At 32.7% G+C, this 13,186-nt stretch overlaps 1 protein-coding gene across 1 annotated transcript; it reads left to right on the top strand.

Moving 5' to 3' along the window:
• Nucleotides 1–1,489: 1,489 nt before the first annotated feature.
• LOC143244585 (diuretic hormone class 2-like) lies at nucleotides 1,490–10,679 on the top strand. Its single transcript, XM_076489584.1, has 4 exons — nucleotides 1,490–1,603; nucleotides 3,424–3,523; nucleotides 8,609–8,707; nucleotides 10,417–10,679. The coding sequence occupies exons 2-4, from the start codon at nucleotides 3,429–3,431 to the stop codon at nucleotides 10,550–10,552; spliced, it is 330 nt and encodes a 109-aa protein (XP_076345699.1). The 5' UTR covers nucleotides 1,490–1,603; nucleotides 3,424–3,428; the 3' UTR covers nucleotides 10,553–10,679.
• The last annotated feature ends 2,507 nt before the right edge of the window (nucleotides 10,680–13,186 follow it).

The raw sequence follows: 13,186 nt of genomic DNA, 5'->3' as shown, positions 1-13,186 counted from the left end.
CACCAACACTCTATTTTACTTTAACTGGACATTCATCATTTTTTTTACATCCTCTTCAGGAGTGTCATACCATAAAACGTGTAATAACAGACAATACAAAGATTCAAAATTTTAATATAAGTTATAAACGAAAGTACATCGTGCATTTCTACATCATGCATTACACTTATTAACTGGTAATGAGTATTTTCCGATAATGATTTCAACAATAAAATTTACCACTTAATCGATTTTAATTCATTCTTTACATCATTTAAAGCTTCGTACTATTAGTTACGTTTGATTTTAGTTTACAACACCTGAATAAGTAGTAAAGTGCAATGTGATGTGTATAATTAAAGAACTCTTTCGAATTATTAAAAAAAATATTTGTTTTGTTAAGTTTCATCACTTAGTTTTCGACCTTGTTAGCATGTTTTGATTTTTATGGTATGTAAAGGATTCCTAACATGTGCAGTTATTCCACTGAAAACAAGAAGTAGAAATATTCGAAAAGGATTAAAAATGTTTATAAAATTAAATTTTTTTTGTTAAATATCAGTAGTCAAAGTTGTTTTAATTAGTTTGTATAACTTAGAATTTTTACATACACCATGACAGCGTACATATAAAACAAGAACTAAATCCTGAGTATATTTAGTATTATAGACTAAGGTAAGATAGACCTAGAACTGAACATAAGAATATTTAGTTTTCAAATGTTGAGAATATAAATATACTAAACTGTTGCACCCATTCACTGTGAAAACTTAAAGTTGGCTGCAACAAAGATATATCGAAAATATCCTCATTTGTAAAAGAAATTATGGGCGTGTTCTTTAAGTTACCTGGAAAAGGAATCGGATATATAGTCTGAATGAACAAATAATATTAAAGCAAACTAAACAGATTTCTCAAGATTGATAAGAGACTTTTGCAATAACACAATTTATTTTTTTATATTATAAAGCCTATTTTTAAACATATAAATTAATTATTTTGAGAGAAAGTTTAGATATATTTTATTTGACATAAGTGTAATATTTTTGTTTAAGTCGATGGGCGTTTAGGATATTCTAAGAAATAAATAATAATTCCTGTTCTATTAAATACTTAATTAAACAATAAGCTCACAAGTAATACTGTAAGGAAACATCATGAGGTACCACTTGAATTTGAATATTTTCATATTATTTAAAAAACGCTCATTAATTCTGTATTAAAATCAGAGAAACAACAGCATAAGAAACTAATGACAAAACATTATCGTTAACTTTCCAAGTTTAGTTTATGACAAGATAAATCTACTTGTATATATAATATTGTCCAACATCTACATATAACCACATCTCTTTCAGTGTTGTATTAAACACTGTCAAAACAGCCCCGCATAGAATGTTTTTTTTAAACCTTTTGATCTCCTTAACCAATAATAACAATGTCTTAAGTGACGTCATAAGGACGTCAATTTTTGAATTTTCCTCCAATGAGATCTCTATAAAAGCAGTCAGTCTATCATATCTGGTAGACATTCAACAGCACTGAACGAATCCCACATACAATTCTGAGAACCTACCAGGAAGAGGAGTGAAATTTTCAGCTCAGTCTTTGCATCACTCTAGAAGTAAGTTCGCATCTCTTTACTCATATACGCTATCAAATCAGAACCTCAGTAACAATTGAAAACGAGCATGGTTTGTTCCCTTACTAGAAATTTTGAAAATGGAAGAGAAACTCTTATATTTTTATAAAAATCACATATATTATATAGAAAAAGAGAGTTGACTACATACAAACTTCGTGTTTTTTTGTAATAATTCATGAATGTAGCATAGCTTCTTATTATTTGTGTAAGACTTTTAACGTAATTAGAATAACCTTCACAATTCAATCTGCATATATAAATGTGCTTTCTAGGTTTTACGTTTACGAGTTACTAACAAATTAGAAAAAAAATTGTTATTTTACCTTGAAAGGTTTAATGTTTGATTTGTGAGTGTGCAATTAAGAATTATTTAAAAATGTAACAATACAACATTATATTAATTTACCTCAGAATGTACGTATTGTTAGAATTTGTAACGAGTGGAGAGTTTCCTTAGTTCGTGAATTTAATGATTTTCAGTAAACTGCTTGTGGCCGCTAAAACACAATTTTTTTGGAACATAGGTGGTGGTAAGGACTATGTCAATTCACACTATTCGTTAAGACGGTATTAAGTCAAGAGTTTTTAGCCTTTGCTAGTTGTCTTGCCTTTAGGGTACTGGTGCCACTATCCTTTGGTATCACTTTTGTATAACTTTGTGCGAAATCCTAATCAGTTACTCCATGTTTGCCATTATTGTGTAATGCAGCAGAATTATCACACAGAGAGATCTGTATTAGCAATACTGCGTATTTGTTAACAAATTGTAAAATGTGTTTTATATAAAAGTAAAAAGCTCCCTGTATGCCTTAAATATTCAGTTGCTTGTTTGTTTGTTTGTTTTTGGAATTTTGTGCAAAGCTACTCGAGGGCTATCTGCGCTAGCCGTCCCTAATTTAGCAGTGTAAGGCTAGAGGGAAAGCAGCTAGTCATCACCACCCATCGCCAACTCTTGGGCTACTCTTTTACCAACGAATAGTGGGATTGACCGTAACATATAACGCCCCCGCGGTTGAAAGGGCGGGCATGTTTGATGCGACCGGGATTCGAACCCGCGACCGTCGGATTACGAGTCGAACGCCTTAACACGTTTGGCCATGCCGGGCCTATTCAGTGGCAGTTCTTTATGTGATACGGGATAGACTTTAAAGTTACAATACTTTGATTTATGTTCAAATACTTTTTTTTCACTGTTTCATTAAGAATTTTAATTATTTACACGTAAATTTCACAGTAAAGTAGCTCAGGGTCTATATGTTAATTTCCTTGTGTAGATAATTTTCAAAGAACATAAGGTAGTTTGATTGTGATAGCAAAACAAAGAAGAAGATAAAAAATTGTTATAAATTTACTTTTAAAGAACGATAAAATGCTACTGATATAGACAGGTACACCTACCTTCATTAATAACAAATATACTAGAGAGAATCACATGGGGAAAACACTTGTGCTTAATAGAGAATATTTGTCTATTTACTTAAATTACACATTCGTCATTGTTATATAATATCTGTATACCTTGTAGGTTGTAATACAATGTTAATTTCATATGAAGGCTGATATCAGTACTAATATAAAGTACATCAGTGTATATAGAATTAGACTCATATACCTACGTTCTGCTTTTTCACCTTAGTTTTCTGTAAACAAACCTGTTAATTTAATGTAGAGTATACCTTTAAACGACATGTTCCCAAATCTTTGTATAGTTTTATTTAACAAAGTTTGTCCATATAATATAATATACTTTATATACTCACGTTACTAACTCGTACTTCGTTTCCTTTACTTTAATACAGTCACAATGATCAAGATATCAGTAATCAACGGTTTCATTTGTACGTTTCTCCTGATGTCAGTCTTGTCAGTAGCCATGTCGGCTTCATTACCTCAAAATCAGTGAGTTACAGATTTAGTATTTTCAGACTGTTTCTTCATTTTTTTCTATACAATTCTTAAATTACTGATTTATTGATTGAGATTAATCTGCTTATATCATTGGCTAAGTTATTCATCTCTAAATAGATATATTCTTACTATGTCTTATATATGAAAGCTTTCAGTTATTAGTAAGAATTCCGTTGAACCGATAAGATATTTAATTACATAGCATACATGCATTATGATGTAGGTTTGAATTAAGTTTAGATCGAATTATTAGATTCTGAACACACAAATACTAAATTGTTATAATTTTGTATATTATTCAAGATTATTAGTTTTTATAGCCTAGCTCTTAGCATGTTTGTATTAGAAATCGAAGGTCCGAGGTTCGAGCCAAGAAGTGACGTTGAATACGTTTTTTTTTAACTATAACGATAGATATTGATATTCTGTTAAATGTTACTACGTAATAAAAGAGTACTGGTTAATAGCTACCTCATTATTGTCATCTGTTGTAAATATGACTATATTCAAGTTAAAATACCAAAATAACACTTAAATTGTTGCTGGTGAGAAGAGTCATTCTTACATTTATTTGAAGAAACAAGACCTTTGTTGTATCCGACTGATAAAAGTAATTTCGAACTTATTAGGTACTATTAAATAGAAGCCCAAAGGATTGCCTGTGGGAAAAAAAGAGAAAAAACTACTAAATCCAAGTTTCGAAAAGAGACATTCGTGCACAGAATGAGCATCTGCATTACAGAGAGATGCTAAGTGCTTGTTATATTATATTGTTATATTATTTTCCATTCGGAAAGCCATCCATGGCTCACCGCCAAGATTAACGAATCATAACATTAAAACGGGGTTTCAGTGCTCGTCATATATTAAACACAAACAGCCCATTGTGTAGCTTTGACCTTAATTATAAACAAGTATATAGAGCCTTTAGATACACAAAATAGTGCAAAATCAGCTCATCAAACAAATAAAATTATTTGGTTATATCATTCACAAATTTAGACATCGATACGCACTTTACAGAAGTAAGATGTCGCTAGCGATCGATAAAGAATAAATTGTATTGAAAAGATGAGTGATAGAAATGCTTTAGATTGATGTCAATAAGTGTTGACTGATACGTCTTGAAGAACCATGTGTCTTTATGCACAAAATATATATCGTATGTTGTTATATATAATACAAACAATCACTTTTATTATAACATTATGATAACACGCAGTATAACAAGGAAGACAAGTTATCAATGAAATGTATTTATTTTAAAAGATAACGTAAAATATTGTTTATAAAGATTTCTGATCTATATTTAAAACCACAATGTCGAAATAGTTTTATCCTTTGACTGTTTATCAGCAGAAATCATACTTTATTAGTTTATGTTTTGCAACAGCAGAGATGCCAACTATTTCAAATGACTGAGCGTGATGATTGTAGACAGATCCCTTTATCATTTGCGGCGACTAGGCCTAACCAATGTCTCTAAGCTGTTTATTATTGTATTATCATTTATTACTGCTATAGATTGCTCATTTATGACTGTGTTTTGTGTATTTAATAAATAAATTTTTAAAAAAATTCTTTTAAAATTATGTCTTTTATTTAGTTCAGAGTAACAAACGTACTGGTAAAACAACACTAAACATGCACAAACAGTAAGCAGAAAAAGCCTTTGTGTAAGGACTAGTTTATATCATGTTTATGATGCTTATTGTAATAGTTTTGCAGCTGTTGCAGCCTTTGCTTTCATGAGAATGTCTCTGGATGGTTGAGAGTTATAACAACATTGTCCATTTGACTGCATACACATCTTGTGTGTTATAATACTACTCAAAACTGAGGTGCTCAAGTTTGGTTTGAACTTGCTTTGGTTTTTAGTCACTAAATTAAATATCCTTTCACTGTCAGCATGGAAGATTGTAAGAATTCCAAGCATAACTCTACACAGAATGTCATACTTCTGGTTGCCATTTCCATCCTTAACTGTAGACAGCTGAACCCAAAATTTGTCAACATTCAACTGAAGGACAGTTTCTGAGAAAGTATCAAATTTAATAGTTCAAATATTGCCCTTCCAACTTGTCAATAGTGTCGTGCTCATGTGTATTGACAAAGACAGAGAAGAGAAATTTTGCTTACTTTCATTTTTGATCAGCAATCTCTGGGTGAATCAGAAGTTCAACATTTAGAGGGAAATGTTTCATCATGTAATTTGTAGCTGCAACATAGTATTTCTTGACACTGGTGTAGAAGCTGATCAGGTCCAGGTCCTTTTCATATTTAACAATGTATTCCTTGGCAGCATTTCCAATAGTAACTGCCTCATCAGATTTGTGTAAGGATTCATTGTTGTCGTCAAGTTCAGTGATGTTGTTTTCAAGATATTCTGGCTTGATGTATCTGACAAGTATATTTTTAACTTGTGTAATCAGAGTTCTATGCATAATGTGTGTGCAAGGTTCTCCTCTTTGCAATATCAAATTGGCTTGCTCAAACAGAGTAATTGCAGACTGAAGAAAATGACAAAATAAAAAGTTCATTTTGTTGTCCAAGAAAACTGTTAACTTATCTAACTTGCTCTGTGCATAACTTTTCTTGGTTATTTTCTTGTTAGCTTTCGTTTTCTTCTCTTTTTTCATTGATTGTCTCTTCTTTAGTTCAAGGTCAGACTGCCTAAACATATATCGAGTTATATCAAATGTTTCTTTGTCTGCTTTTGGAGACTGTTGTTGTGTGTCTCTGTGTGGCTGAGAGGATGTCTTGACTGTGTCCCCATGTAGCTGAAAGGATATCCTGACTGTTAAAGTCTTGCTGCCTGACTAAGATGCACGTTTAGATCCTTTTGAATCTAGTTTTTCCTTTTCACAGTGAAAATACTTCTTCAATGGCTTCCACATGTCCAACATTCTGTTGAGGCACACCCCAGTGATAGTCATCTTGTGTTAACAAGTTGTAGAATTTTTTTGTTTCTTTCTCATACAATTCTTGAAACTCTTTGAAATGTTGTTTTCTGCTAGCACTTTTGTCCAGAAAATAGTAGATATCTATCAATATATCATAAACTGAGCAGGACAGTTCTCTGAAAGCTTTCTGGGCAGCAATATTCGAGAGGTGACAGGCACAGCCCATGAAGTAAATGCTAGGCTGTCGTCTTGAGATGTGTCCCATCACACCTTTACCTATACTAGACATAACTGAGGAATTGTCTGAAGAAAAACTACGACAGTTTTCCCATGGAATTTTCCTCTTTGTCAGTGCGTGGTCCAAAAGTTTGAAAATACTCTCTCCTGTTGAAGCTCCTTTCCATTCCACCATTGCCAAAAAAGAACAAACAATTTTTCCAAGCAAATGGTCAAGATATCGTACAATCACTGGATACAGTTTTGAGTCATCCATGTCTGTGGATCCATCTGTGACTAAACTGCAAACACTGTTAGTCAGTATACTTGAAATCATTTTGTCATCTTCACAACCCAACATTTGTAAAATGGCTGTAGCTTTGGTTCTGGCACAGCCATATTTTTTCGCTATATCAGAGTCTGGGAACATTTTTCTGAATAGATGTCCTGCATGATCGGCTACTGGTAGGAATAAAGTATGAGCAATGACGAATTGCGTGAACATCACTTCTGCATTTATGGTTTCATATTCTGAATTCTTAATCATAAATGTCGTTATCTGCATCGTTTTTATCTTCGCCTCAGCCTTTTGTTGGTGAGATGCAGGTTTTTGTACGTCTGGAACAATCGTTTATCCCGCCATGCGCCACAGAAAAATCGATGTGACAAACTGTACAAAACGCATGACTGTCACTGACCTTTGATGCAATGACCGGATATTTTACACTATACTCTTTCCTAAAATTTTAATTCACAGTTTTAGTCATTTTAGATTTGCCAGAAACAAGACAATCTGGTAAACGAGGCTTCTTTTTTTTCCAACTTGTGAACGATCGCATTGGTGTTTCTACGCCGCTTAGAAAACGAGAAATATCCATCTACGCGAGCGTTGATTGGCTGACAAGCACTGATGACGTCACTAGGGGTTTCCCTACGTACCCAGTATAGAGAAGCACCGCACTCAAACTATTGGTAGACGTCGGAGATACAAATATCTTTTAATATTTCAAGCACAAACATGATTATCGCAAGTAGCCATTTGGACTATGTCTTTCGATTTATTATCAAAATTTATTTGTATCTCACTAGAAATTTTCTTTTCACTCCTTTCAAGTCCCGGGAGAACAATTTATCACTTTGTTGTATAGGCCTATATAATATATAATAATTTGAGAGTTGTAACAAGTCGTAATATTTGTCTGTATGAGCGTATAGTCGTAATGTATATACCAAAATCGTAATGATTACGCTCAAATCGTAATGGTTAGCGTATCTGCAACAGTGCAGAAAGAATCATAAAGTATCTGTTCAAGAAATAAACAAAAACATATATATTTGTTTGTATTAATACTATTGCATAAAAGGAATCATTATGTTTCTAAAATTTTATGTAATGATAAAAAACAGTCACCTTTTTTATTTATTTGTAATCCATGTATTAGCTTGCAAGCCACATCGTCTGACGACACAACCTAATTTCGAAAAACGTGGGTTTGACCATTCTATGTTTTTTCAAAATTTCGCACTTAGGTTTAAATGGTTTGAATCTGAAATTGAATTAATGAGTTCATAAAAACACCCTTCAAATATTTCTAACTTTTCCTACAAACTTCGTTTCTGATTTATATTACTTACTTTTAACAGCTTATTGCGAATCCATAGTTCAGAATATAATTCAGAGAAAAACTGATATAAATAAAGATCGCACGCATAATGAAGAAATGTTAAAAATAGGTTGGTTCCTATGCAACAGGGAAGCATCCTACCAATAATTATAAATTACCCTCCTAGACTATGTCTATAAACTAATTTTTCGTTTTATTATAAGATGAACTATTTTTGTTTGTTGAATGCGAAAAGCAAGAAATACAATAAGACGTTGAAAATTCTTAAAATATATTTATAACTGTCTTGTGATTTAGTTCTGTTTCGCACTACAACCACATCTGTAATCTAGGTTTAAACGCACTCTAGTGGAAATAGAACATCCTGATGAAGTCATTCGAGTTTTGACTGGGGTATTGGACAGTCTACTTGCTTCCGAAATCGGTAAAACGTACGTAAAAGTGGGATTAGATTTGTTATTGTTTTAACATCGCTATAGTTATAAGTAATTCATAATCAGAGGAAATATATGAGAAAACTGACAACTAGATGAAACTACCATAACATTATATTGTTGATTAATATTCTAATATTCGATGAAATTGAAAGCGAAAATAAAATACACGAGATCTGATCAAAAAGTTCTAAGACTTTTTAGGTGCCAGTCTAAAGGCAGTGAGCTTCACTGAGGTGTGTTAAAAGTACAAATAGCGATGTACCTCACGAACAAGTCATTTTTCCAAACCTTATACCCGTGTTGCCAAAACCGTGTTCAAAGACAGACGTATCTCTTGTTCCTGTCGTAATAAAAATAAACAGAAAAGTAGAGCAACGTGTTTGCATCAAGTTTTGTGTGAAAAATGGTAAAGGAAGAAGAGAAATCCTCGAAATGTTAAGAACCGCCTTTGGTGATGATTGCTAAAGTAAGGCTGTCGTTTATCAGGGGATATAACGCTTCCAAGATGGCTGTGAATCGGTCAAAGATGACCCACGTTCTGGGCGACCGTAGACGTCGTCCACTGGTGAATTGGTCGCTAAGATGAAAGAAAAATTTCGAAATGATTGACGATTAACTATCGCGAAATTCCTGATGAACTGGATATTTCATTTGGATCATGTCAGTTGATTTTAACTGAAGAACTCTGCATGCGTGGAATTTCTACAAAACTTGTTCCTAGGCTGTTGACGGATTGCCAAAAGTTTCTCCTTCGATAAGTGTGCGAGGATCTGAAAAGAAGACTAGAAACTGATCCTAATTTCATCAACGTCATTATTACTGGTGATGAGTCATGGGTATACAGTTATGACCCATTGGAAGACTCCATCATTACCACGTCGTAGAAGGCACGACAGTCTTCATCAAATGTGAAAATAATGTTGATCGTGTTTTTTGATGTTCGAGGTGTTGTTCATCATGAATTAGTACCTCACTGCCAGGGATTTTATAAAGAGGTCCTAAACCACTTGAGGGAGAAAGTTAGAAGAAACCGCCGCGAACTATGGGAGAATGGTCACTGGTTTCTTCACCATGACAACTCGCCTTCACACACTGCTGTGTCTGTCAAGAATATTGGCAGAAAAACATTCCTGTGATACCACACTCCCGTATTCTGCCGAATATAAAAAATAAAAATTAAGTTAAAAGTAAAGAGATTTGATGATGTTCCAAACGTCCGTAATAATGTGAAAACGGGACATAGTCATGTAATAGTTGAAGACTTCCAGCATTGCTTCCGAAAATGGCAGGAACGTTAGAACAAGTGTGTATCAGCTGGGAAGATTACTTTGAAGAAGATAGTATATAATACTGATGTATGTATATTATTCTTCAGAATAAAAGTGAAGACTCAGAACTTTTTGATCACACCTCATATTTCATTTATCTATCAAGGCAGTTGCCAGAACGAAGACACTTTCAGGTCTTGATCTTTGTTGTTTTTTACAATAGATTTTAATAATGAAAACATATCAGTTTGATTGCATCTACTACTTTCCTGTTAAGTGTGCAATCAAGTTTAGACAGATTTCACTGAAATGTAATGAACTGCAAATATCACGCGGAAAAGTTGCTAGTTCTCTGTAATACTGTTTCATTGAATAGTTGTATGTTGTTAAGTAAACAATACAACATGTTTTATCATTTATTCCGATATTATTTAGTGAGAAGCGAGGACTGGACTTAGGATTGTCCCGTGGATTTTCCGGAAGCCAAGCTGCTAAACATCTCATGGGATTAGCTGCTGCCAATTTCGCTGGTGGACCTGGTAGGCGGCGTCGCGATGTCAGCAACCAATAGTGAATGATACAATTAGATCTATTGTTGAATCTCAAGTCTTAAATAAAATAATAGCAATTTCACATTTTAAATGGATGTTTCACATTAGAAATGTAATATAGTGTACTTGTAAAAATAAAGTACTTTCTGCAGGAAATACGGTTCTCTGGTTCTATTTTCATTGACTGCATCTTTTGGGAGAGATAATATGGCGTTTATTTTAAGGGTTTGAAATATCTGGATACAATTTTTAGTAATTTCTTTCATTTTTTTCTTTTATTACTCAGTGATCTAAATATTATATTTGTTTAAATACGAAGCTTTGTTTTATTTTAATTAATTATTTACTCACTACCCTCAACAAGTAACGATATTCTTTTAGATTTTATGATACAAGATTTTACACTTTTGATATTGCTTCTTTAAATCATATAACGCATAATAATTTAAGTGACAAAATAAATTACACATTAGCTTGAATGCCTTAATATTAACTGTTTTGTGCTAGTTTCGAATAAGAAATACGTACCAATATTTAGGCTACAAGAGCTATATTTAATTATTATGGGTGTTGCTGTTGAAGTGTTAGACGTGTAAGGAACTGCAAGCACGCTCTGTTTATGGTAGGCACTGTTAGAAATGGAAGTTCGATCACTTTAATATATGCAAAATTACCTAATTATCCCTATTATGCACGAGATATTGAGTTGTTACGCCTAATATAGGAAGTCCAGAAATGAGGGTGGAAACGTTTGAAGATATCGTTCAATCTTGATAAAACGGGATCCTTTACAGATTATCCTTACTAATATTTTAATATTTAGTTTCTCTTAATAATGGAATACAATACTGCAATTTTAGTGAATTATCTGCCTTTTCTATCTTTGTATTTAGAACTTATAGAATCTACACTCAATCTACACTTAAGATTAGTTATTTATTTCACACAGAAGATATGATCTTCAAATCATTGATTGATTATACATGAAACATATATACATTTAAAATGTTATCATGTACAACGTAAAAATAAAAGTGTAGAGTTGATTATATAAAGGTTTGCTTGCTATATGTCTAAAAATTGTGAGCAAGAATATAGAATATAATGAAAAAAATAGTAGAATATAGTGTAACATTCTGTACGTGTTGTAAGTTAAATAATATTCTCACATGTATAAAAGATAAACTATCTGAAGCTGATGAATGTGAAGTTTATAATATTCCTTATCTGTGTGGAAAATTTTACATTGGATCAAACTTTGCAGAAATATGAAATTTAGAATCAAGGAACATAAAAATGCGTTATAAAAATATAAATAAACTGAGTAGGTCATTGTAAAACATGTGTCAAGCACACTTCATATAATATATTAAAATATTATTTAAACTAATAAATTAGGTGAAATTAAGATGTTAATTAAATAGAGCGAAAACTTTAGAAACTGAAAAAGAAAACATTGCGATGAACAGGGAATTCGGTCCAGCTTCAAAAGAAACGAAATACTTGGTATTTCTTTAATACGTATAGATGGCGCCAGAGAAGTGTAAAAATTTGTCTTGTTTGGTTGGAATTAACCATAAAAACTACACAATGAGCTACGCGTGTTCTGCCCATAACAGGTATCGAAACCCGGTTTTTAGCGGTGTGAGTATGCATACATACTGCCGTACCACTGGGGGACTAAAGTGTGTGTCTAAAATAAATAGTTTGAAGCTATGGATTTTTATTACAAAAAGTGTGATTAAAATTGAAAACGTTGACATTTCATAACACAAACAGAAATATTTATACGTATATAAAACAGTACGTTTTGTTGTATGTTTATGTTGGCATATTGTAGGTGGGTCTTCATCCAAATTAATATGGAAGTTCATTATGTCCACGCGAAGAGTACCTACAAAGGTAATTATCTAGCTTCAGAGAAAACTAGCTTAGAGTTTAGTCTCAACCCATAGAATAATTGTTCTATCCCTGTTATAATTCTATCCTAGTGGCACTTTTCCGAACTTTCTCCAACAATTTAATGTGCTTCTCCAAGAAGGCAGCCCAAACCTGTACACAGTACTGTTAACGAGGCCATACAAGCGATCTATACAGAGAAACAATAAAATTCTTTGTCTTGTATTCAATATTTCCACCCAATATGCTACTCAAAATACTATTAGCCACATTAGTAGCTACAATACACTGTTAAAATAGCTTAAATGACTTTTCAATCACACTACCAGACTCTTTTCATTCAACCATAATATTTAATGTATTCCTATTTAACCTGTAAAAATTATTTGAATTGTGAAAATCTTCATGCATCAGCCTACATTCAGATAGTTAATCATTATCTGCCATGTATCAGCCCAATGTATCAAATAATCTAAGTTTCTGCGTAAGTCTACAGCATCGCTGAATCAGTTAGCCAACCCAAAATCTTAATGTCATCTGCAAATTTTACTAATTTGTTAGTCATTCCAAAGTCAATATAATTATATTGACACCCAACACAGGCCTTGCGGTACAACACTTGTAACTGTGATCCAGTCAGATCTAATTCTGTTTATAACTACTCTCTACTTTATAGTCAATTTTCTATCCAATTTAATGTTATCCCCCAACACCCACACATTTACCTTTTGTAACAAGTCTTTCTGAAGATCAAG

Source organism: Tachypleus tridentatus, chromosome 1 (genome assembly GCF_004210375.1).
Source record: "Tachypleus tridentatus isolate NWPU-2018 chromosome 1, ASM421037v1, whole genome shotgun sequence".
NCBI classification, from domain to species: Eukaryota; Metazoa; Arthropoda; class Merostomata; order Xiphosura; family Limulidae; genus Tachypleus; species Tachypleus tridentatus.
This window is presented reverse-complemented; position numbering and strand designations above follow the sequence as displayed.

What these genes read in the sequence shown, in the direction of transcription:
- LOC143244585 (XM_076489584.1), top strand. Translation starts at nt 3,429, where the DNA reads ATGATCAAGATATCAGTAATCAACGGTTTCATTTGTACGTTTCTCCTG. An exon ending in GCTTCATTACCTCAAAATCA is followed by an intron (nt 3,524 to 8,608) that starts GTGAGTTACAGA and finishes TCTGTAATCTAG; the next exon opens with GTTTAAACGCACTCTAGTGG. An exon ending in GCTTCCGAAATCGGTAAAAC is followed by an intron (nt 8,708 to 10,416) that starts GTACGTAAAAGT and finishes GATATTATTTAG; the next exon opens with TGAGAAGCGAGGACTGGACT.